At 37.3% G+C, this 24,467-nt stretch overlaps 1 protein-coding gene across 2 annotated transcripts in view; it reads left to right on the top strand.

The window, feature by feature from the left end:
- ARMH3 (armadillo like helical domain containing 3) overlaps window positions 1–24,467 on the top strand; it is a 158,906-nt gene that overhangs the window by 73,059 nt on the left and 61,380 nt on the right. For both annotated transcript variants that reach the window (XM_060768246.2, XM_060768249.2), the window contains exons 22-23: window positions 467–593; window positions 4,745–4,820. In XM_060768246.2, coding sequence (XP_060624229.2) covers window positions 467–593; window positions 4,745–4,820 — 203 coding nt within the window. The remainder of the gene's footprint in view (window positions 1–466; window positions 594–4,744; window positions 4,821–24,467) is intronic.

Raw genomic sequence — 24,467 nt, 5'->3', positions numbered from 1 at the left:
ATTTTTTCTCTTATTCTTTTGATACCTAAATATTCTGTGCAGCCTAGAATATCAGAGTTACTTCTCACAAGCATTTGCAGTTCTTAAAACATTTCTTTCCCCCCCTTTTATATATGCACTTAGCTATTTCTGCACAGCTAGGGAATCACATGAGCATCTAGAAAAAGCTAGCCTGTTTTGAGTAAGTCTCTTTTGCTCTTAAACTGATATCCACTCAACCACCTAAGATTACTTTTGGTAATGTGTGATATTTGCTTTCAATGTTTGGATGGCTGGGAGCAGCTTGTACACTTTGAACTATATAAAACAATAATATAATCAGTTAAGGAAAAAAACAAGGTTACATTAATTTTGGTAAAAACACTTTTTGTCTACAAAAATCAAATGATAGTTTCATTATTTGTATTGATTGTAATACCTGCATCTTTATTTTTTACTGTAATTTTGTTCTCTTTTGTTTTCAAAGGTGGTCAACCTGTTTAATATGTTCATCACTTATGGAGATACATTTCTTCCAACTCCTAGCAGCTATGATGAGTTATACTATGAAATCATTAGGATGCACCAGAGTTTTGATAACCTGTATTCTATGGGTGAGTAGTGCTGAATAATGTGGCTTGCAGTTGATAAAATACACATACATGACAGGAAAATAGTATAGGTGAGAGAAAGCATGTGTATGACTCCTGATCAGTAAGTGTTTCACAGTATGATTGTCAGTCAGCACACAAATAGGAAATAATATTGTTTCAAAGGTTCCTTGTTCTGAATGACACATTAAAGGTGGCTTTACTTCAATAGCAAGACTATTGAAAGTGTTCTTGGGATATGGAGTGATTACCTGATTCACTGATAAGTGCTTCGTATGTGAAAGTGTTCTTGCTTCTGTTGCCAGGCATATAATATTTAGATGGCAGCAAGAACATGCTGTGCCCTCATTTAGAGTGTGCCAGCCTGCTGTGTGCATAGTGCTCCCAGGTGGGAAAATATGCCTTAGTCTCAGGTCAGAGAGCAAGCACAGCCCCCAGAGCCAGTCATCAGCAGGCACTAGCATTGTAAACAAGAGGTGGAAAAAGCATTTGATGGTACACAACAAGAAACCTAAAACACAGAGCAGGTAGCACATGGACCTGAAAACTTCTACAGAACCAGGTCAGTGCGTTAGATAGAATCAGGAAACAATCCCCACTATCTATCTATCTATCTATCTATCTATCTATCTATCTATCTATCTACTTTATTAATGAATAGTGGGTCATCCAGCAAAATGTTCCAGCCTGAAAATGTTTTGGGGTGACGAGGCAGAGAACTGCTTTAGAAAGGAGGGATCAATCCTTTTGGTGTTCTTATAATGTGGAAAGTGACTGTGGTTGTGCTGTCGTTATCTGCCGCCAAGTTCACTTTGACTTATTGTAACTCTAAGCATGAGAGACACTGTCATTCTCCAAGTCATCCGGTCGTCAACAACCCTACTCAAGTTTTGTGGACTCAGTGCCACAGCTTCCTTAATTGAATCTATCCACCCAGAATGTGGTATTCCTATTTTCTTACTGCCTTCTGTCTAGTCAATCATATTTGTATTTTCTAATTAATCATTACTTCTCACAGTATGTCAAAATTATGATAGTGTCAGTGTGTGGTCTGCATACCGTTAATGGGCAGAGCCAAAGCTAATCTTGGGTACATATCTCCCTTCTCTCTCCTCCCTCCCCCCATTATCCCTCCTATTTATCAACCTTTCCTTTTTTTACAAACATAAACCACACTTGTCTATTCATTCATTTTTCCCATCTCCATCATAGTATGGCAATCTTCTCCCTTTCCTTCTTTCTCAACCCTGTTCACATTGTTGTATGCATTGTGTTTAGTGATACCTTGCCAGCTCATTTAAGAGAGAAATGTACACTGTTGTCCACTGTTGCGATACAAGAGATGCCACGAGACATGCATTGGAGATAAGATAGTCCAGGGCTCAGTGTGACCTGTGGATCTTAAGTTGTTTACGTTTGCTGTGAAGTAAATACATAACAGTGAAACAGAGAGCAAAGCGTGAAGCAGAACTAGGAGTTCATATGTATGCCTGCTTCTGGAAATACTTTAGCAGGGCTGCTAAGATAGCCTTTCCTGTCATAGAATCATAGAGTTGGAAGAGGCTTCAAGGGCCTTCCAGTCCAACCGCCTTCCAAGAAGTAGGAAAATCACATTTAAAGCACCTCTCTCATTGGTTTTTTTCTCCTGTTATAAATATACCTCAGCCAGAGCAATAAATGAATGATGCAAGGATATAAAAAGGATAGAAACCTCTAAATGGAGAGAGTTGATGACTCTTTGCAGCATGATAATGATAAAGCAGCGAGTTCTTAAAATAAAGGTCAGAAATCATTAAAACCATAGATGAAGTACTGAACGTACCTGCTTATTCAAAGCCAGGCAAAGTAGAGCAACAAAATTATGTTCTTCTGTAATTTCTGTTCTATTCTGAAGAGGCAAGGTAATAGTCTTCGTAGTTATATTTTATTTGTAGTTTGAGCAGAATGGCATCAACACAATGAAATTCCAGGAAAGCTTTTTTTAGATTGTGGTATGCTTTGACTCCACTTTTGTATTTCCTGGCTTTCAAGACAGGAAACTGTATGTTAGTTCCAAAAACACCTGATCTTGTTTTCATGATATTTGGAAAGGTGAAGTAATTTTTGCAGAAGCTTCCACTTCTGAATATACAGGAGCAAGAAAATGGTTGTGAAACCTTATTATGGAGATGTTATTTTTTCAAGTGTCAAGATAAACAAAGCAGAGAACAATCCTGGAATCCTCATATATGAAAACTATCTGAGATAACATTGTTTGACATGTTCACGTGAAATATAGGAGAGAAAACAAAGTTAATTGAAAAATTAATGAAAGCAATAAAAAGATTTTTGTGATTATAAATAAATAGAGTAGTCAAACTTTATGGTCAACATTAATTGTTTGATTTGGTATTTTGCATTTTATTTGGAAAACATTGTTCCAGTGTACTGTTACTTGTTAGGCACTCCCACTGCATTTGTAAATAGGTTCCTTTTTTCAGGAGAGAATGCTTCTGGAACATGGCCATATAGCCCGGAAAACTCACAACAATTTTCACCACAATTTCTCTAGCAATTAACATTCAGAGCATCATGCTGGTATTGCTGTTTGATTGGTGTTAGTAAAAGTAAAGGTTTCCCCTGGCATTAAGTCTAGTAATGTTCGACTCTTGCCGGGGGGGGGGGGGGGGGGAGGTGGTGGTGGTGGTGGTGGTGCTCATCTTCATTTCAAAGCCAAAGAGCCGGCGTTGTCCGTAGACACCTCCAAGTTCTTGTGGCCAGCATGAGTACATGGAACACCATTACTTTCCTGCCAAAGTGGTACCGATCTACTCACATTTGCATGTTTTCAAATTGCTGGGTTGGCAGAAGCTGGGCCTAACAGCAGGAGCTCACCCCACTTCCTGCATTGAACTACCAACCTTTCAGTCAGCAAGTTCAGCAGCACAGTGGTTTAACCCACTGCACCACCAGGAGGTCCTGATGTTAAATACTAACAATGGATTAATTTGATCTGTGTTCTTTAATACTAGTAAAGATTGCCTTAAATGACAGAATTTTCCATAAATAAGATCATGTTTTTTGCCTATATTGCTTTGGAAGTCATTTATCAAAACCTTCCTGACATCTGTAGGGTCAGGGAATTTGGTTTCTAATACTACAGAATAGATCTTGAATGTTAAGCCTTTAGCATTATTTTTTGCATCTCTTAATACTCCAAATAATGCTAAAGGCTTAACACTGACCCTTAAGTCAGTGATTCACACTGACTTAATGGTCTGTTGATTTTTACAGTGTGATTGGAGAGAAAATAAATGATTTGGTGCATTTGAATCTAGGTGTGTCTTGTATTTTCCAATTGCTTCTTTAATTGGCTACCTGTTTTTTGCCTTTTATTTTGGAAGAAATTAGTGCATTTATAAAGGTCTTTATGTTCACATTCTTTGTAAGCAATGTATTTATCATTACAATATAAAAAGTGGGTGACAAAAAAGAGATAAAAATGCTTATCTCTTTACTACATTTTCAATCTGGCATAAATGGAGAGGTATGTTGTTCAAAATCTCAGGCTGCTATTCCTCTTATTGAATCTTCCTTGATGTAATTCACATCTAAAGGAAACCGTGTATTTCAGTTTTGTTTCTGTATTATTTTAATTTGTTGTTGAATTTGATAGGCTTCATAGTATAACAATAGATGTGGTATCCCTAGTGTACCTGTTTAAGTTTTCCTGTATGTGAGTTGTTTAAGATTCTTGATATTTTCCTTTGGTAAAAAAAAGTTTTGCAGAAGTTTCCGTCATTTTTTCAATTCTTCCAAGGATATTTCTATGGGCAGTACTGTACTTGGAATCGGGATTCCAACTTTGAAAATAGTGTCATTTTGAATGTTCCTAGTTTTTCCTAGCCAAGAAAGACTGTTTTTTTTCCCCCCATGAAGGAGTTTCGGTTTATGTCCATTGTACAAGGAGGGGAATTAATTGCAAAAATATTCCCTGAAGACTTTTGGGATATTGTTTCCTAGATATGTAATTGTTTTGTGTTTGAATTGTATTGAAAACAAATTCAAAATATGTTTTTGATATACTTGTGACATATTGAAGTATATTGCGTTGGATTTTGTTTTGTTGATTTTTACACTAGAACCTAATTGCTGTTTTATTTCCTCTCTTTCAGTTTTGAGATTGTCTACTAATGCTGGCCAGTGGAAGGAACCAGCCAGCAAGGTGACCCATGCGTTGGTCAACGTGCGGTAAGAAACTATAGTGTAAAAGTTATTTTTATATTATTGATGATGATGATGATAAATCTATTACCTGCCTCTCCTGGCAGGGTAAAACATCATTAAAACAAGAGATAAAACACTATTAAAACACATACGTACAACAAGATACACAGAGTTAAAAGACAAGTTTTTTTTGTCGTGTCAGGAGCGACTTGAGAAACTGCAAGTTGCTTCTGGTGTGAGAGAATTGCCCGTCTGCAAGGATGTTGCCCAGGGGATGCTTGGATGTTTTGATGTTTTATCATCCTTGTGGGAGGTTTTTCTCATGTCCCCGCATGAGGAGCTGGAGAGCTGGAGCTGATAAAGGGAGCTCATCTGCACTCTCCCCAGATTCGAACCTGCAGCCTGTTGGTCTTCAGTTCTGCCAGCACAGGGGTTTAACTCACTGTGCCACCGGGGGCTCCAATCAATGGATTTTAACTTGTCTTTTAACTTAACTAACTAAAGACAAGTTAAAATCCATTGATAAAATGCACATAAAAATACCAAGGAACCAATACTCATGGTTTCACCTATCCACATTTGACAAAATATATACTCTCTATGACTTTTCTAGGCCTTCCAGGGCAACTCTATAGTAATTTCTGTTGGAAGTCATTCATTTCAACAAGGTTCCTTATTTTCCTTGGTTTCCTGTTTCCACTGTAATCTCAGGAATGTATCCCCTATGGATACAGGGGCTGTACTGGATTCTGTATACTAAGCTACAGATTGATTTTGACCATAGGCAAAATGTGAGTATGTGGGGGTAATATTAACTTTATACTTTTCCTAGGAGTTACGTTTTCAAGAGTCTGTTAGCTTAAGCTTCATAATATCCCTGTGGAATGATATGCGTTTTTGCTGGCAGGAAAGTTGATGGTCTAATGGGCTTTCCTGCATGTTTTGACTCTTAAATCTTCTAGCTCTTCTAACGGGTGTGGAGACAACAGCGGCTAGCTTTTGACATGCTGTGTTAGCCCTGGATGATAAGCTTGGAAGCTTCTTTCCAAGGTGGATTTTTTTAATAAATGGCAGTATTTGCAAACAGATGATTGCCTGGAGTGTATTTGTTCCTCAGGAGTAAGCCAACAACTAGTTGGCATTTTCCATACAGGCCATTTGATAAGTAGGTCTCCTGCCTTTTGCTTCAACATGGGCTATTGTTTTTGGGGATTAGTCTAATTAGGAGAGTAAGGACATAAGTTAATTCTGTATCTTTGTGGATTGCATTACTGAAAGCTTAAATATGTTATGCATAAGCATGGAATTCAGGAACAGATATTACGCTTTTTGTTGTCTGTTCCCTAAGTGGCAGTTGTTTGTGTCGGCATAAGGCATAGCAGAAGTCAATACTTTCTCTGTGACTCAGAGACTACCTTTGTTGAGGTCTCTCCAGCTTCCTTGCTCAAGAAGGCATCTTAAGGAAAACAAACCCCCGCCAGGCATTTTCCAATCAACATTATGTGTCTGTACAGACAAGATTAAATATGCTCCCTTCAGGCCTGTGAGTTTCATGTCCTTATATACAGATTCTGCAAGATTTACTTTACTGCTGTCTTTATTTTCCAAGAGCAACTGAAGAAGCAGTCTTGGGTAGGAGGATGTTATCTAAAGGACAAAACCTATCCTTAGCATGCTTTGTGAATCCTTTGGGAGAGGCAACCTCAACATGAAATAAAATTCGTATGAGAAGGAGCAGAAGGAAAATGAAGTATGTTTTTAAATTTACCGTTTGTGGCTGGAAAAAAGCCTTGTTGGAAAACAGCTTGTTTTCTCTATGGGCTCTTTGACAATTATTTACTGTGATTGATCATTTGACTGATGAGGAAACATCCACCGGATAGACAAAAATTTATTTTTGGCAGTGTAATAGGACAGGGTAGTCTTATTACTAGAATGCTACTGCTAACTCTTTCAGTATTAGGCTGTCTGCCCAAATGGTGCTTAAATCTAAATTGGCTTGAATGGGCAATTGTGTTTTTTGTATTGTCGAAGGCTTTAATGGCCGGAATCACTGGTTTGTTGTAAGTTTTACGGGCTCTATTGCCATGTTCCAGAAGCATTCTCCCTTGACATTTCACCTGCATCTATGGCAGGCGTCCTCAGAGGTTGTGAGGTCTCACAACCTCTGAGGATGCCTGCCATAGATGCAGGCAAAATGTCAGGAGAGAATGCTTCTGGAACATGGCCATACAGCCTGAAAAACTTTTAACAACCCAATTGTGCTTTGCTTATATTTTCATAATGGTTAATTGGAGGTGGAAGCTAGAAGGCTATGATAAGCCACATCCTACTCTTTCTTGACTTGGAATTCTTAATATTGACCTGCAGTTTGGTTCAAGGAGGCAGACTGCCTCAATTCCACCTAGATGTGCTTTAATTTCTAACGTTAGATTATGTATATGGATATGTTGCTTTTTGGAGGATTTAAAGCTTTCTTGGACTTGTTCCTTCATTTGAAATAATGTGGCAGTTATGAGATTCTGCCTCTGTCACATTGACTTCAGAGACTGATTTTGAAGCAGCAGTCATAGTGCAGTGGCATCTCCATAGTGAGAAAGGTGATGGCTTTCAGGACTGTATAAACGTTTTCTAGGTTGCAATTTTTTCTGATCACTTTGCCAAAAGCAATTGTGACTTGAGTCCTGCAGATGATAAGCAATCTTCTGAGATACTTCACTTAGCTACCTTACAGAGGTTGGTTATGTAGTGTTTTCTTGGTGTTAATATGTCATCACTATGCTGCTGACCTGTTTATTTTGTTCCTGAACTCCTAGCTTCTATAATTTCAGGCAATGTTTTCCTGTGACCTCCTGTAATCTTTCCTGATGAGCTTACAAGAAGATCAAGTTTTCTGTGCTTCAGAGTGCTTTGCGCAATAGATTTCAGTTGCAGAGGCTGGGATATAGTTTATTCTAAAAATACATTTTTCTATACTTTAATATTCTATTTTAACTAGGGAATGTGCTGTTGGGGTCATAGAACATTTTTGTAGTATATCAATTGAGTTGTTCCTCTTTTTTAAAGGACTAAACATTCAGAATATTTTCAAAGTTATAGTGAGATGTTTATATTCTGTATTAGTAAAGAACAAAAGAAGTTGTATCTGGGATATTCAAGGGGAATATCTGTTTACCACTTAACTGAAGATCTGTGGGTATAGCTCAGAGAATTTCACTTAATCTATAGTTTTCTTGATTGTTCCTCAGATGTCTCTTAAATTACCTTTTCCAATTTCCTATGTTTGTTTTTATGAATATCCATCATTGTGCTTAATTTTTATGCTTTAGTGAATATAGCAAGGAGCAATTAAGCCATTTTGATTTGATATGTGGTGATGTCATTGAGGATATTCCAGTCTAGCTGGAATAAGCCCAATTCCTTATTTGAATATGAAAGTGAAAACGAATGAAAATGTATACTCAATATTGTATCTCATTGAAAGCAATATCATGCAGTCAGACATTATCCACAATTGATGCTCATTTAGATTGACATCAAATTTATAATTTTTCTATGTTGCAGTACTAAAAATATGAGGCCAATCAGTAAGGCAATCTAAACTTATTACCAGTACTTCCCCTATAGTATATGCTTTTCTGCTTTATTTGAGTGCTTTCCCATTGCTGCAAATATGAATGGCGTGCACGTTACAATTATCATAAAAATGTTGGAGACATTATTTTTCCCAATTCTTGACTCAACATAATAACTATGTCTGTAGCATATATATGTCTGTAGGATATATATGTATGCAAAGCAAAAACATTGAAAACCTGGGTTGGGATCAGTAAAATAAAACCATTCATTGACTTTCGCAGAATAATGAAAATTTTAGGCCAATGGTTCCCAACATTTGGTCCTCCAATTGCTTTGGACTTCAGCTGCCAGAAATTCCAGCCAGCTTGCCAGCTGTTAGGAATTGTGGGAGCTGAAGTCCAAAACACCTGGAGGACCAAAGGTTGGGAGCCACTAGTTTAGGTCATTCTTTGTATTTTGTGTTTCAGTCCTGCAGCACAGTCGGTGAACCCGTTAGAACAAGATTGTGTCCAATGGGCAGGTCTGGTGAAGAAGATCTTGAAAACATTTTTAGCTCTCACAGTGGTTGTTACCACCTCAGATTAAATTATGATGCACCTTCAAGTCAGTTCTTATGGTGATCCCAAGCCAAACCTATCTAATAGATTTCTTGGCAAGATTTGTACAGAGTGAGTTTTGCCTTTGCCTTCTTCTGTGTCTGAGAGAATGATTTGCCCAAGGGCTATCCAGTGGTTTCTATGACTGAGTGGTAATTCAAACTCTGGTCTCAGGAATCATAGTCCAATACTCAAACCTAAACCATGCTGACTAGTACAAAATACGTATTTAAAAAGTAATATATAATGCATAAAAGTATCCCAAACTCCCTGTCAAAAATGTTTGTATATTGCATCTTTAAAATAAATAAACACATGCATAAATACACACATACTGATTATATTTGGATAATTCAGTTCTGGTTGTTAAAAGAGGGAGCTATAGCTAAGTTGGAGCTTGTTTAAGTCAAGCATCCTGACTCTAGAGATCTTATTCTTATTCTATTTCTGTTGCCATTTCTGAAATTTCATCAGATAGTGCTAATTTACTTTTCAGAAAGGTAAAGGGGGAACATGACTAGCTGATTTCTTTGTCCAAGAAAACAAGTTATATATCTGTGTGTTATGGCTGTGAAATGTGTGTGTCAGTGACATAATGGTCTTTATTCTGGATTGAAGTAGAACAGTTAGTCTCACATTTTCTGCAAGTGTCATGTAATGTTCTTTCATGTCAAATTCCTGGTTTTGTTGGTTAAGGTGCCCAGCTCAACAGTTGATAATCAGAGAGTTGACCTTCATTTACATAAGAAAATAAGCAACTTTCAAGGCAAGCATTTTCTCCAGACTAATGAGCCCCTTTACATTAATGTCTTGCAGGTTTGCATTTAATGAGACTTTTATTAATGCAGGGTTCAAAGGGTCATCCTCTGATTGCTTGCTAAGTGATGGAGGTGGCGCCTGAATCATTGTATTCTTTTAATAGACTTTCTTCTGATCAGTCATTTTCCCAAGGTGAATAAATAGATTAACCCCATGATTAATAGATTCAATTGCTCCATTATCTGTAATGCAGTCACACCATTTTATGTCATTTGATTTCTTTTGCTCTGAAACATTTTGAAATTGGCCAGTGCAGTCTTTGCCATGCAACCTGCAGTAATACATCTTAGATGTAGTACATCAGTAATTGTGTTTCTTCTTATGGTATGTCTTCTTCAGTTCTCCCGCTTGCTTGATTATCTCAGCTTCAAATTCTGTATGCTCTAACTGCTCTGGCTAGTTGCTTTCTTTTGATACAGTGGGGCCTGCTGCTTTCTGCTCTGCCGCAAGAGTGATTGGCGAGGTGTGGCTGTTCCTAGAGCATCAATTCTGCATGTGTATATAATGGATACTGGAGCTGTCAAGTTGTGTTGGCAGTGGGGCTGTAATTCTCTGAAGCTGAAGTAATGTAATGTTTAATTAATTTCCCTCTTAGAACTTGACCATCTTACAGCAGGGTTGGGAATCTCAGCATATTAATGAATTCTCCTCTTGCCATTTCAAACTTCTGGTGGTTCACAAGATGAACTTACCAAGAAAGACTATTGGGGTGCCTTATAATGCTCAAGATCATTCCACCTGTATCTTTTATGTAATTGTGATGAGCAACCTTGCTTATAGGGTGAGAAGAAGGTACAGTAGTGAAGATTTTGTCATTTATCACAAGAATGACTCCCTGCAAGCAGCTTAAACCAGAACAGAGGCTGAACTTGTTGGTCCAGTGAATCATTTTCTCTCCACCAGGATGTGTCTTGGGCAAATCTTCAGAATATGTTTGTTTCTGCGGACAATTCAGTTTTGTAGACAGTTGCACTGCATAGCTCATTGCGAGATCATTTACACATCTAAAGGAAGAATTCCACTCCCTCCATCCCAACTTTCTCTAATTTTACTTTTTAGATACATCAACATTGATGGTTACGCCACAAACTCCATCTTGTGATAGTGTAGCTTGTCTTGGTCATTGAGGCATGTTTTAATGGTAATGACCTTTGGCATACTGTCGCTGCTCATCAAGCCTAGCAGATCTCACCTTGCTTAATAACAAAGAGCAGCCAAGCACCTAAAATGCAGTCCTGGTTCTTGATGGCTTTACATTTAAAATCTTCTCCAAAATTATTGCTAAGATTACATCTGTGAAAAATTCTAAAACACAGAATGTGCTTATTGTTAAGGTGCATGCAAGTGTCATTTTGTCTATACATGCCAGAAAATACTGGGAGGTAATGACATCTCAGTGAAGGGGCTGCTATACTACGCCAAATGAGAAAGAGGAACTTTTTCCATCAGTGGAAGTGAGAGGTAGCAATTTAGAGTGATGTCTCACAATACATTGTTCAATGTGGGGAATGTATTTCACAGGCCAAATAATCAGTCAGTCAATCAATGAATCAATCAATCAATCTAGACCCTGCCCCGCTTTTCTTTAAAGTGAAGTGTGTGTTTAGTGTAGTGCTTTAAAGCTATTACTCAGGTAGCGTAAGAGGCATTCTGTAAGCTGCTTTTGATGGTGAGAATATATATATGTGTGTATGTGTGTGTGTATGTATATATGTATACACATACACATCTTATAATATACACAATATATAATATACACAAAAAGTTACCATACATATGGTGACTTTATTGTGATATTGTGCTGCAAACCTGTGTTACCTTTTTAGTAGTAGAAGCAAGTCTAAGTAACAGTTCCTTTGGAGGAATGTAGCATAGAGTAATTTGTTTTCACTTTGATTCTATTTTTACTTTGCAAGAGCAGACCTTTGAAGACTGGCCTTCCCAGTTTTTTCTCTCTTTTCCATCAATTTAGGCTTTATTAAGTCTGTCTTTAGAAGCCTACCTTTTTAACAAGTCACTACTTAAGTACTATCTGATGAGATGGGGGGTTTTTTTTTGTAGATAAATGGTATATGTGTGTTGTTTCCACCTAATATTTTTATTGTTAGGGTGTTTGCTTTCCTGAAGAGGCTTGGGTGCTATGGTGATTGGTGTTTAGAGAATATTTTGATTTTCTATTGCTGCTGCTTTAGCCCTGTGCAGAAATAACTCTCCTGATTACCTATCTGTGCTTCAAGGAACAGGCTATGAGCATTTGAAGGCTCCTTTAGGTGAAATTGGTCCATCTTGCTCATTTCTCTACTGTGAATGGCTGCAGCTCTCTAAGTTGTCAGCCCCATGCCTTTTTTTTTTAAGCAAAAAAGAACAAAGAAAGAAAAAAGGATACATAGGTAGGACCTATAATAGCAATATCAAAGTGTGAGAAAGGGGAGATTTTAAGGCCCCATCTACACTGCAATGTAAAATCCAGATTATCTGCTTTGAACTTGGTTATATGGCAGTGGAGACTCATATAATACAGTTCAAAGCAAATAATTCGGATTTTATGTGGCGGTGTAAATGGGGCCTGAATTCCCTGGAAGCCGGTGTGTGCAAAAAAATCTCTTGCCACTGAGATCCCCCTGTCTAAATGAGTCATTGCTTTTCCTAGTGGGATATAAATTCTTAGTGCTGCTTTGAATCACATTTAAAGCCCACAGTACTTCTAAACCGAATCTGGAACTCTTGTTTTGAACTTTGGTTGATTAATTAGAAACCGGATGCCCTTACCTGAGATTAATGTTAGTGTTGATTTAACATTTATGAAGCTAAAATGACCTGTAGAAATCAATGCAGCAACAGAGAAGGTTTAGCAAGAAGGGTGACTGCCCCTTGACTCTGCTTCCTTCTCAGGGAAGCCAGAACAGCCCCTTCCCTCCTGTCCTTCCAGCGGCAGGCTAAAACTTTCTTATTCCGACAGGCTTTTAAATAAGGTTTTTGAGATCAAATCAGGGTATGCCATGGTTTTTTAAAGCTTTTAATATGTTTTAATGGATTTTAACTGTGAATTTTTAATGTTGTTATGTTTAATTCTGTTTTAATGTTTGCATATTTGTATATTTAAAATTATGTGATCAGCCACTTTGTAAACCGCTTTGAACCTCCTTCAGGAGAGATAAAGCAGGGTATCGATAAAAATAATTATAATTATAATTATGTGCAATTTGGAAGTGCTAGTTCATCTGACACAGTTTGTTTGGTTTTTTTAATCGTCTCAGAAGTGACTTGAGAAACTGCAAGTTGCTTCTCTTGTGAGAGAATTGGCCATCTGTAAGGATGTTGCCCAGGGGATGCCTGGATGTTTTACCATTCTATGGGAGGCTTCTCTCATTTCTCTGCATGGGAAGCTGCAGCTGACAGATGGGAGCTCACCCTGTCTCATGGATTTGAACCACTGACCTTCAGGTCAGCAGTTCAGCCGGCGCATGGGTTTAACTGCTCCTAGTTTGTTTGGGTGAAATAACATTCTGGGGACTAAGAAGTGCAGATAAACTCGACCAAGCTAGTTTGGATTTTAGAGACTAGCTTTCATGGACTAAATCTACATCATTAGGATCTCTTAGTTCTCATCATCTCTAAGTTTGGTTATGCTCATGGGTAAACAATATGCAAAAATATGTGCACACTTTTTATTATTCATCTTTACTCTGAAAGCTAAGAAACAGTTCCCATTGGTCAGATGATAAACTGAGCATGAAATGAACAACTTACTGCATTTCTTCAATTCTAAGATGCCATCAGTTATAAGAAGCACAATGATTTCAGTACCACTAACAGAAAAAAATGTTTTATTTATATATATAGAAAAACCTCTTTTTCAGCAACTGTTTCAGCATTTAAGGTTTTGGTCTAGATCGGGCATCCTCAAACTGCGGTCCTCCAGCTGTTTGGGCCTTCAACTCCCAGAATTCCTGACAATTGAACAAGCTTGTTAGGGCTTTTGGGAGTTGGAGGCCCAAACATCTGGAAAGCTGCAGTTTGAGGATGCCTGCTCTCGATTCTAGAATATGTATCCTGACTCCCATATTTAGTGCAAGTTTAGTGAAGAGTCCTGCTCACACAGTTACATAGTTGAAGGTGAAGAATCAGGTGACAAACACGGAGAAGGAGAATGAGGTCAACCAACCTAGTTGTAGCATTGTGGACAATAAAAGTATGTATATGAGAATGTACTGGTTTGCCTCAAAAAACAGTAGACAACCATCTTGGTTCATAGGAATGGGAGATCAGTGCCTAACATGCAACCAAGCTCTGGTGTCTCTTCTGAATCTATGTCATATTTTGAAGCATTTCCATATTTGTTAAGGGATATAAAGTCATCTTTTCATTTTGGTTCTTTAAAGCTGAAGTTCTCAGGGAGCTAAATTCTGTGCATACTACCATTTTTGGTATACTTGACAGTTTTATACATCGCATTATATGTCTGGTAGGTAGTTGCTCAGAATGCTAATATATAACTCTGAAAATGAGGATATAAAGTCTTCTGTATTCTGAAATCAACTTTCTTGAGCAGCCTTGTTGAATTTTTAAAATTCTTACGTAGCAAAAGTTAGAGTTTGACACCTAGGCCTTTAGGGATCTACTAGAAATATTTCAGCATTTGGAAAAATGATAGTTTTCCCTAGAGCTCCTTTATGGGGTCAGTACTTAATATAACTCTATTTCCTTGATGCACGTTTCTCCATCTGCACATTAAAATCCAAGCATTCAGCAAGAAAAGCACCTGTCTTCTCACTGTATTCTAAGTAAGGCATTAGGTTTGCCAAGTATATAGTTTCTCCAAGCATACTTTTTGTATATTTGCATGTAACTATGAGTACAGGTATAGGCACAGGTTTGTTGAATCGCTCTGTAGACACTGAGATTCATTTGCCTGTATATTGGCATGCAGTTATCATCTTTGTAGCTTGGATACACGATGACTGAGTCTTTCGTTTAGAAATAAAACAGACTTTATGGTGCAACTATTTGTTTTGGACAGTGGAAAGGCTCTGGAATTTCCCTCACCATGCCTATTTATTACTGCTACAGGGCAATTTTATATATCTCTATTCCTGTTCTCTGGCCAGTGTCACTATTTTCACCAAGAAAGCTCTAAGTTGTTCAGGACCTCTCCATACACTCAAAGAGTGGGAAATACATCCAACACAATCACACAGTTTGAAATCTTGACAGTGCATTTTAGAAATTGCTCACATGCATTACCTTTCAATTAGGAGATCAAGTAAGGATATGTTATAACTGATATGAGTTTATTAGGGATTAGATGAAGATGGTGCCACATTAAATACAACAAAAATAAACAGATGCCACAGAACAAAAGAACATGCAACCTTTTCTACCTGCCCAGGCAGGATTCTCTCTCTTGCCGTGTTACATAGCTTGTGGTATAGTGGTTTGAGCATTGGGCTGTGACTCTGGAGACCAGGATTTGCATCCTCACTCAGTCATGAAACTCACTGGGTGACTTTAGCCTCAGAAGAAGATAATGGAAAACCACCTCTGAATAAATCTTGCTAAGAAAACCCTGCAATAGGGTTTCCTTAGGTTGTCATTTGTTTGAAATGAGTTGAAAGCATACCACAACAGATGTATGTAAACCTAGAACATGGGGTTCAGGACTTCACTTGAGATTCTTGTATTAGTGTTGCACAGTTTGCTAGAAGTGTGGCTGTTTTCGTTTGTTGAAGACAGGTAACAATTCCCCAGGTTAATTGTTAATTGAGTTTATAGTCTGTTTAATCCATTCCCAGGGGGCCAACATGATTTCATGTCTTTCTCCTCCTTGCCTGCAGTGACTTTACACCTGTCACTCTTTATGCGGCTGATGTATATCATTCAGACAAATGTTTGTCAATTAAGAGGAATCTCCTGGAATGTAAATCTGTAGTCAAATTGGATTGAATTTAGGATATTGTTTTTACAAAATCTTGAAATATAAAGTCCTTAATTCACATTTTCATAATTTATCTGGGGTGAGTAGCTATGGTCAGAGATACACAGAAATATACACAGCAATTTTAAAATATTATTTGGTGCTTCTGTCATTTAGTGAAACTGAATCCAGTTTAAGTTTTAATCTATGCTTGTCAGATCTAGACCAAATATTGGCCAATTTTATTTTTCTATATTAATCAGGGCAGTTAAAATGATCAATAATTATGGCAGAGTCCATTTCCACTAGGATGAACAGTTGATTGGCATTACACAATCAGATTCCAGGAGCCAATAAAGGATGGTTTACCTAGAATTACTACTGTCCATTGAATCAGCCAATCTCTTAGAATAATGCTGTTCTTTCTGCATGTAGGTTCCTTTGAACATGTCTCTCAGGATAAGCAATTATTGGACTTGAATGTTGTGCCTGGCTTAGACTTCCCTTTGTTGTGTTTGTCACCATAGCAATGTGAAAGACTCCACTTTGATTGTTATTAACAAAAGTAGTACTTCTTTTCATAGCAAAATAAATCCTTTGTTAAATATTCATGAATCTTTTTTATTCATCATGCTGCATGACAGTGTTTCTGAAGGAGTGGAATAAAGAGACAACAGTTGGGGACATCAATACCCTAAAGGCACAGGTCTCTGACTGATCTTGGGTATACCCTATGGCACCTAGTATTTGTCGGCAGCCCCCTATCCAATTCCAAATTAGGGCTAACCCTGTTAGTTCAGAGAAATAAATTGACAAAATCATTTCTAATTATTCCTTGTATAAGTAACACTATAAAATGCATGGGGGTCACCAGAATATTAAGGCAAATTGAAGGTGTACACATACACACAGTTTCCTTTTCCTAGGGCTACCTTACTAGGTTTTCTATTTGCCTCTCTCATTTGATTACTTCTAATGCTGAAAGGGCTATCTGAAGGGAATTTAACCCACTGCACTACCAGGGGCCTAGAAAGAAAAAACAGACTATATGAATTGGGTTAATTATAATTATTTCCCAGTGAAATTATTTGGTCTGTGTCATCAACATATGAATTTCCTTTGTTTGCAGATACCTCATATTCTTACCGGAGATAGGAAAGTATTTTTGTAGTAAAAAAACAACAACAACCCACTTTTCAAAACTGTTGTTCTTGCTATGAGATCTCAGTACAACCCAGGAAAACTACAGATGGAAAAATGTTTTTGCATCCTAGCAGTACCCATGAACCACCAGCTTAAATGGAGGGCAGCAGGACTGTGGAATCTGTCTTGTCCCTGTTGTTTCCTATCTGGGTTATATTTATGACTGAATGAACACATTTTCCCTTTCCAACACTTTCCAGCTGGCTTTGAATGCCTTAAATTTGCTTCATATTCTTAGAAAATTTTTAATTGCAACCCTCTATATATCAGTAGGGTACTGCAGCATTTTCTACTTCCTGTTGCTTTAAATGGGAAAGAGCAGCAAACATAATCATTCAGCTCCTGATACTATGAAACTTGTGCTTACTGAATAAGAGACACTCCAATATCAAATAATATTGTAATTAATAAGTGATATAATTAGGGTGGGAGATGAATTTGCTGAAGAAACAAATTTACATTTTTGGGGGAAAAAACGCCTTTCGAACTAAATTGATAAAGCATCAGCTCATTAAATACAGCTGCTCATTAAGGTAACAAAATACCTATCTTCATTGCCAACTGAAAAACGATGATTATGGTGACTGGCAGTGTTCCAGTCACTGAGACAAGGAAGAAAACAGTTCTGAGATAGAAACAAAGATTATAGTCTTATAAACTCAGGAAGATATTTTAGTGAGCTAAGAGAAGATGGCTTCCTGGTTAAAACTGCATGCTGGGAATGCCAGCAGACACAACAGGGAATAAATTGTCACCAAAACACTGGCAGGAAGGAAAAGGAATACAAACTCAATGAGTCAACAAATGAGTTTTCTTTCTGGTTTTAAGATTCCCCATAAACTCACTACCTGTACGTCTTCAAATTCTTGCTACAACCTATGTGGTTTGTAGCAAGAATTTTGGTTAGATTGGTTTTGTAGCTCTTCAGAGTCAAGGTTGAAAACTTGTTCAGCTTTGTTATTTCAATGTTTTGTTCTCTTGGGATATGTGTTTCTAGAAGTTATAGTAGTCTGCATTCAAATGGGTGACTGCTGCCTTGCCCTTGTTGCTTTCCATAATAATTTTCTGGATGCTCAATAGACTTAATGCATTAAAAGCTGAGGTTTCTTTAAGGCGTGGACATTATATGAAAATGGAGTCTTTTTGTTTCATAATTTCCATTGCTACCAATCCATCAGAAAAGGTATGAACTGCACAAGTAACACCCCTGTTGAACAGAGAGACTGTGAAAATCCAAAGAATATGTTGTTTACTGTTAATTAGTGATTAATTAGGCTACTGCTTTTATTTTTGTGCATCAATTACAGTGATGTTTTCTTCATTAGTTCAGACATTAGCTTTGAAAATGTTAGGACAATACAAATGGGGACTAATGATATTCCTCAGGTTTCAAATCTGGAAGAACAACTACTATCCCTTCTTGAATGTGTGCTTTATAGAGTAATACAACATGGGTTTCATGTGTGTTGGGTTGTTGTCATGATACATCTAATATGTTTTGTGCATTGCTGTTCTTGGTGAAATTCCAGGAGAACCCTCAAGCTGCAGACCTGCGTCTTCGGGGAGAGTGTAAACCCATCCAGCACAGGCTGGATCCCTGTTCCCTAATCTGCCTTCCAACTGACCAGGGGCATCTCTGTCTTGTCTGGATTAAGTTTCAATTTGTTTGCCATCATTCAGCCCATTACTGATGCCAAACACTGGTTTCCAAGACAGCTTCCTTGGCTTTAGGTTCCCAACCTTTTTTTGACCAGAATCCATTTGACCAGGGACCACTTTGATCAACATTACTCTCCAACATTAGTACCAAAAGGGTTACGAATCAGTTTTTGGTCACCTGTAGATTTGGTTTGGTTGTTTGGGGTGCTGATTCAGAAAATTGCATTGGATAGACCACATCAGCTCTAGTTTCTGATACAGAACATATGCCATCCAGTAGTCACCAGTAGTCACCCACAGAAAATAATATTTAATCAGCCTCGGCACTATAAGAGGGTTTTGTGAGACCAGTTGCTCTCATTGCAACGGTGTAGTAACAGTGAGGCCATGGACCATTTTAGTGCTTGCGGACCACTGGTGGTCCACGAACCACAGGTTGGGAACCACTGCGTTAGGTGGAAAGAAGTAGTAGTGTTGGGTGTGATCTGTATATAGATGGCACTGCAGTCCAAAACTCTGGATGACTTCTTAGCAGTTTCATGTATATGTTAAATATATTTATACACACCCTCCCTCAAGTGTGAGATTGTGATGTTGTATCTTAGTTGATATTTTCCTTAGGATTCTAAACTTTCTATATTAATTTTCCATAACTATCTGAAATAAGACAATCTGATGAAGGGGTGCTCTTCCTTATCTCTGGAGTGTTATTGTTGCTGCTTGTATCCCACTTTCTCTCTCTAAAAAGAGCCTCATTCTGGCTTCCCTGGCAGGGATTTCCAGTGTGTCTGCCATATGCAGGTTCTGATTTTTCTTGTTGTTTATTGTTTGAAGAATTCTTATTACTTTGGAATCCCCTAGAGATGATATTTGGCAGAAAATAGTCAGTGCTTTCATATTATATGTCTTCTCTTCTAACTTTTGCATTGTCAGTACAAGTCAGCTAGAGTTATTAAGGAAGAGTGTGATTTAGAAGGCCAGCATGGGGCAGCTTTTAACCTAAATCCTGAGCAGGAATCAGAATGATATTCTCAACTCTTTAAATAACACAAAAGATAGTATAGCTTTAACTGGAAGGCTAAGCCCAGACATATGAACTCAAATTTAAGTTGTCTGTTGTCACATCATTGCAAATGTCTCTTCTATTTAATTTTAAAAAATGACTAAAGAAACTAAGTCCAGAAGAGGAACAGGAGCTACCTCTTTCTGCCTGTTATCGATGAACTTGTCAGCACACTAGTTCTTGTGGCTGAGCTTCAGCTTTGAAGTGTACTCATTTGTGAGACAAACTGAGCAGAGTATGATTAATGCTGTGCCTAACAATCTGACAGAAAGCTCCCTGTTGACTTGCAACCTGAATATTGCATTTCCGCCAAGTGTATGTCTGTGAAAGACTCACCCATAACTGTATGAAATTGAGCACATTAAGACTATCCCTGTGCTCTAGATATAATTAGAGTGGATTAACTGTCAAGCAAATTAACTTCTTGTTATTTTGGAGGATAAATTTCATACTACTATTAAAAGCCTGTGAGACATACTTTCTTGACTCTCAGGAATTATTTTCCCGATAATGATGATGATGATGATGATGATGATGATGATGATGATTTGCTGTGGTTTTCAGTGCTGGTGTTGATTGGTGCTTGTTATTGTGAACTTTGATCCAAGAATCCTGTTATTGTAAAGTGAAGATTCTTTGCACATGGTCTTAAACCTGAATGTTCTAATTGAGTTTTATAATTACGTATGACCTTAATAGATTTGTATCTTTAGCATGAATCATTTTCCACTTCTCTACTATCAAAGAATACATATTTTAATGTCAATTTTGGTTCCACTGCATTTGTTCTTCTTGAGATGACCAAAAAACTCAGGAAATAGTTTTGGATAGAAGCACCCCACTGCTGAATGTTAGACTCTTGATCTCCTCATTATTTTTTGGTCAATGACACAGCTTTCCACACTCCAGGGATCTGTCATTTGAACTGATTTAGAGTGACAGCAGGATAAAGTGGTAGAAGCTGCATGCCTCTTGCAGTCTTTTTCTCATCTGGCTCTTCTCGGTTGAACTTAGTGAGCTTTGTTCAGATTAATCCATTATAGTAAGACGTATGGCAGTGTGCATTGGCAGTTGCTGCCAAAATTGGGTTCACTATGCATATGACTAATTGTTCTGTCACCCTTTAGTGTGTGGTCAGTCATAAGCAGATGAACTGCAGAACTAAAAAGGAGAACAGCAAGACAATATAAAATAAAAAGAGATTTTAAATGGAACCCTGACAAATTTTTTATCAGCAACTCATAAAAATTACAAATAAAAGTTTGCAGCAGGATAACAATCCTATATGACATGTGTTGAGAAAGTTTTGATTGTGGGTCACATGCAAACCCTGGGCACCCCATTTGATGCCCCTAAATCCTTCTAGCTATCCTTCTAGTTCCAGAATCATTTCTTCCAGTCTGGTCTTTGGGTGATTATTCACATTAAAATAGCCCAAATTATATGAAAACTGCTTCTAAGTGCAGCAGTGTTCCTTTCCCACCTACCTAAATACCATAAAGTGCTTGTCAGCCAAAAAAAGACCACGGTTGGTGACCAGCAGCAATGTGATTTTACTTCTGGCTTGCTGCTAATACACCAATGTGGTCTGTGTGGTGGATGACTGGTTACTCAGCTGCATTGTTGGTAGATATGTGCAGGAGAGCCCTGAGCAATTATAAAGTGGTATGATATATTAGTACTTAATTCAAACATTGGGACAAACTGAGTTGCTGTCGAAAGTGGAATGTTGAAGTGACTTAAAATGCAGTTCAGATCAGCCCTACTACTGTTATATTTCTATAACAGTAGCCTTTGGTGAGTAGGTATACAACCCTACACTATTGCTTAGCCTCAACGTTCTGTCATTGGAGTATACATCCCCCCCTTTTTGTGGGAAAGCTTGATTCCACAACCCCCGTTTTTAATTAGCCCTCTTCCTCAATTAACCTGCTTCTCCTTATCTCACTTGAGTTTTTAATCAGTTTTTAATCAGTTTTCTTTTAATCATTACATGTAGCCCCCCCACTGTCATTGTGATTGTGTTTATTGTAATTTTATATTGTTATTCATATGTGTTATGTAATCATGATGTTGTTGCTTATTGTTTGCGTTTTCGGTTTTATTCTGCTGTAATTTGTTGTCTGGGCTTGGCCTCATGTAAGCCGCCCCGAGTCTCCAGTGGGGAGATGGTGGCGGGGTATAAATAAAGATTATTATTATTATTATTATTATTATTATTATTATTATATACCTTCTCTGGAATTGTAGTGTATATAAATATGAATTGGGAATCCTGATCTTTGAGTAGCTTGTCGATCTCCTGTTGTCCTACTTAGGTTAGTAACCAATAATAATAATAATAATAATAATAATAATAATAATGAAGTTCAGGAAGATACTCCTCACAGATATGGTATTTTATTTTCATTTGTTTAAGTAATTGCACATTTCCTGTACACCACCATGGAATCAGTTGAAAATATTTAGAAATAATTTAGTTATAACTGATATTAGAAATAATTTCAGTCATAACAATGAGATTAGATAGGCTCAAAAGTACTAGTTGTCTTCCACATAATTGTTACTTTAGATTGTCTGAAAGATCATAACTAAAACATTTTCCACATAACATCTATCACTGAATTTCTCTCCTGCTTCTCTTCATTAAATAATGTGAACATCACTTCAATGGCAATGCTAATATTCTTGTCTCTTTTTAAGTATTACTCTCTGTATTAGGATATACGCCATCCTTATTATGATGGTCAAAAATCAGTCTTCTGTGCAAACAGAATAGCAATCCCTCCAATGATGATCCAACAGATAATGTGGAATACATTAGCAATGATAAATGTATTCTCCTTAAAGGGAAATCTATTCATTTAATACTTTCAGGATTAATTGCTTGCCAAGCTAAATTGCACCATAAAAAGTACACACTTTCTTATCCAATTTTTTCATGGCATGATTAGTTTGACTGTTCTGTGCCTTTGTATGTTAATTGCATTGGCTTTTTCTTTTCTTTACTTTAGTTATTATTAATTCTTGCACAGCATGTCTTGTTTTTTAGATTTTTGGCTGTTCCTTAAAGATCCTAGAACTATTTTTTCCCCTTTTAAACATCATGTTGTGCTTTAGAAAAAAGTGCAAGCCTCTCTAAAATGAAGTTAGTGGAAGTCTTTAGCTAACTAGTTTTTTCTTTCAGAAATCCATTGCTTTTTTAAATGTTGAAACAAATACCATATATAATCTTGTATAAGTCAAGAGCAGATTTGTCTAGTAGCTTATAAGTAAAGGGGAGAATTTTCTAAAAACGGAAGCAATTCTATTGATATGCCATCTGTTTCTGGTAATTGTTCCTCCCTAGTGCTCTGAGTGCAGCTTCCACATTCTAAAATCAGAGGTTCATCTTCAGATGGTTCTTCCATGAACTAATCTGTCATCCTTTCATTTCTTTTATTTAGTTCTTCAAGATGCTGTTTATATTGCCTTTTTATTAGTTCTACATTGTGGGTTGTGTTCAGATGATATCTATGTATACAGTCACCTCTTGGGTTGCTTGAAAAAGTATTTACAGTGAACAATCTGTCAGTCAATTGCTATCCTCCATTTCTTGATCCTAGAACAAGTTTTTTTTTTAGTCTTTGATTCTACTATGTTTTCTACTTTTGCATTCCAGTTGCCTATGATTAACAAGTCCTGTTGTGGTGTATGACCTATTTTTTCTTAGGTTCCAACTCAAAATCTTTCAATTTCTTTTTCTTCTGCCTCTGAAGTTGGGACATAAACTTAGATTATGGTAATATTGGTAATATTGGTGTGTTTTTCCTAAATTATTATAAAAGTCAGACTTTTCCTGATATCCTTTCTTTGCTTTCGATACATCTCCCCTTCATTTCCTAAGTAAAGCACTATGAAATTATCAATCTCAAAATGTCCCTGTTCTGTCTGCTTTTGCTTGCTCACCCCAAGTATTGAAATGTGTATACATTCCATTTATTGTTTTGCTGTGTTTAATTTTTCCTGATTCATGTTTATCACATTCTGTGTGCACCTTTGGATTTTCTTTTAATCTCTGGGCACATCAACAGCTGAACACCTCCTTTTCTTTAAGTACAGTTGTGTCATTAGCCACAGAGCTACCCATGCTTGTCCTCTGCCATTCCATGGCTGTTCACTGAGTGCCACCCAACCTGGGAGTCTCATCTAGTACTATCTTTTATTTCATTTTGGATTGTTGATCATCAGGTTTTCATGGTTAAAGACATTAGATAGTGGTTTATCAACCCTCTTTCTGTGCTGTACAAACAAGTGTTAGCTGTGATGCTACTGCCTTTGTCTCTGAAAGATCCTTCATCGATATCTACTCCCTACTACTGTTGTTGTCCACTAGTTGTTTGGCACAAGTAGTACAGATAGCTCTTGAGCAAAAGGCTCTCTGACATGAGAGACCATACCAATAGTGTTGCGGTATGATTAAGATAATCTAACTCTGGAAAGAGCAAAGCTTGTGATGGTTATGTTTGTCCTTTAAATTTGCTCATTATAACATCAGTGTAATCATAGAGATTTGTGGGCTGTTAATAGAGATAGGTAATCAGCTTTTTAAAAACAATTGCTTTCATAATAATGTGAAAATACGCAAGGGCTGTGTTTCAAAAAAGTAAATCAAAGGTATAAAGCCAGATACAATCTCTCTTGAAAGATCTGCATACATAATCCAGACACTGATATGCCCAGTGTTTGCTCAGAGGGATTGGAATGAGCTTTGCAGAAATCACATAACTTCATCCACTCTCTCACAACAAACTTGTTCTTTTGGGGAGCATCAAGAGAGTGCAAGTAAGTATGTAGTT

The sequence above is a fragment of the Anolis sagrei genome, chromosome 3 (genome assembly GCF_037176765.1).
Source record: "Anolis sagrei isolate rAnoSag1 chromosome 3, rAnoSag1.mat, whole genome shotgun sequence".
Lineage (NCBI taxonomy): Eukaryota > Metazoa > Chordata > Lepidosauria > Squamata > Dactyloidae > Anolis > Anolis sagrei.
The sequence above is the reverse complement of the archived record's forward strand: the minus strand, read 5'-3'. Positions and strand labels throughout refer to the sequence as shown.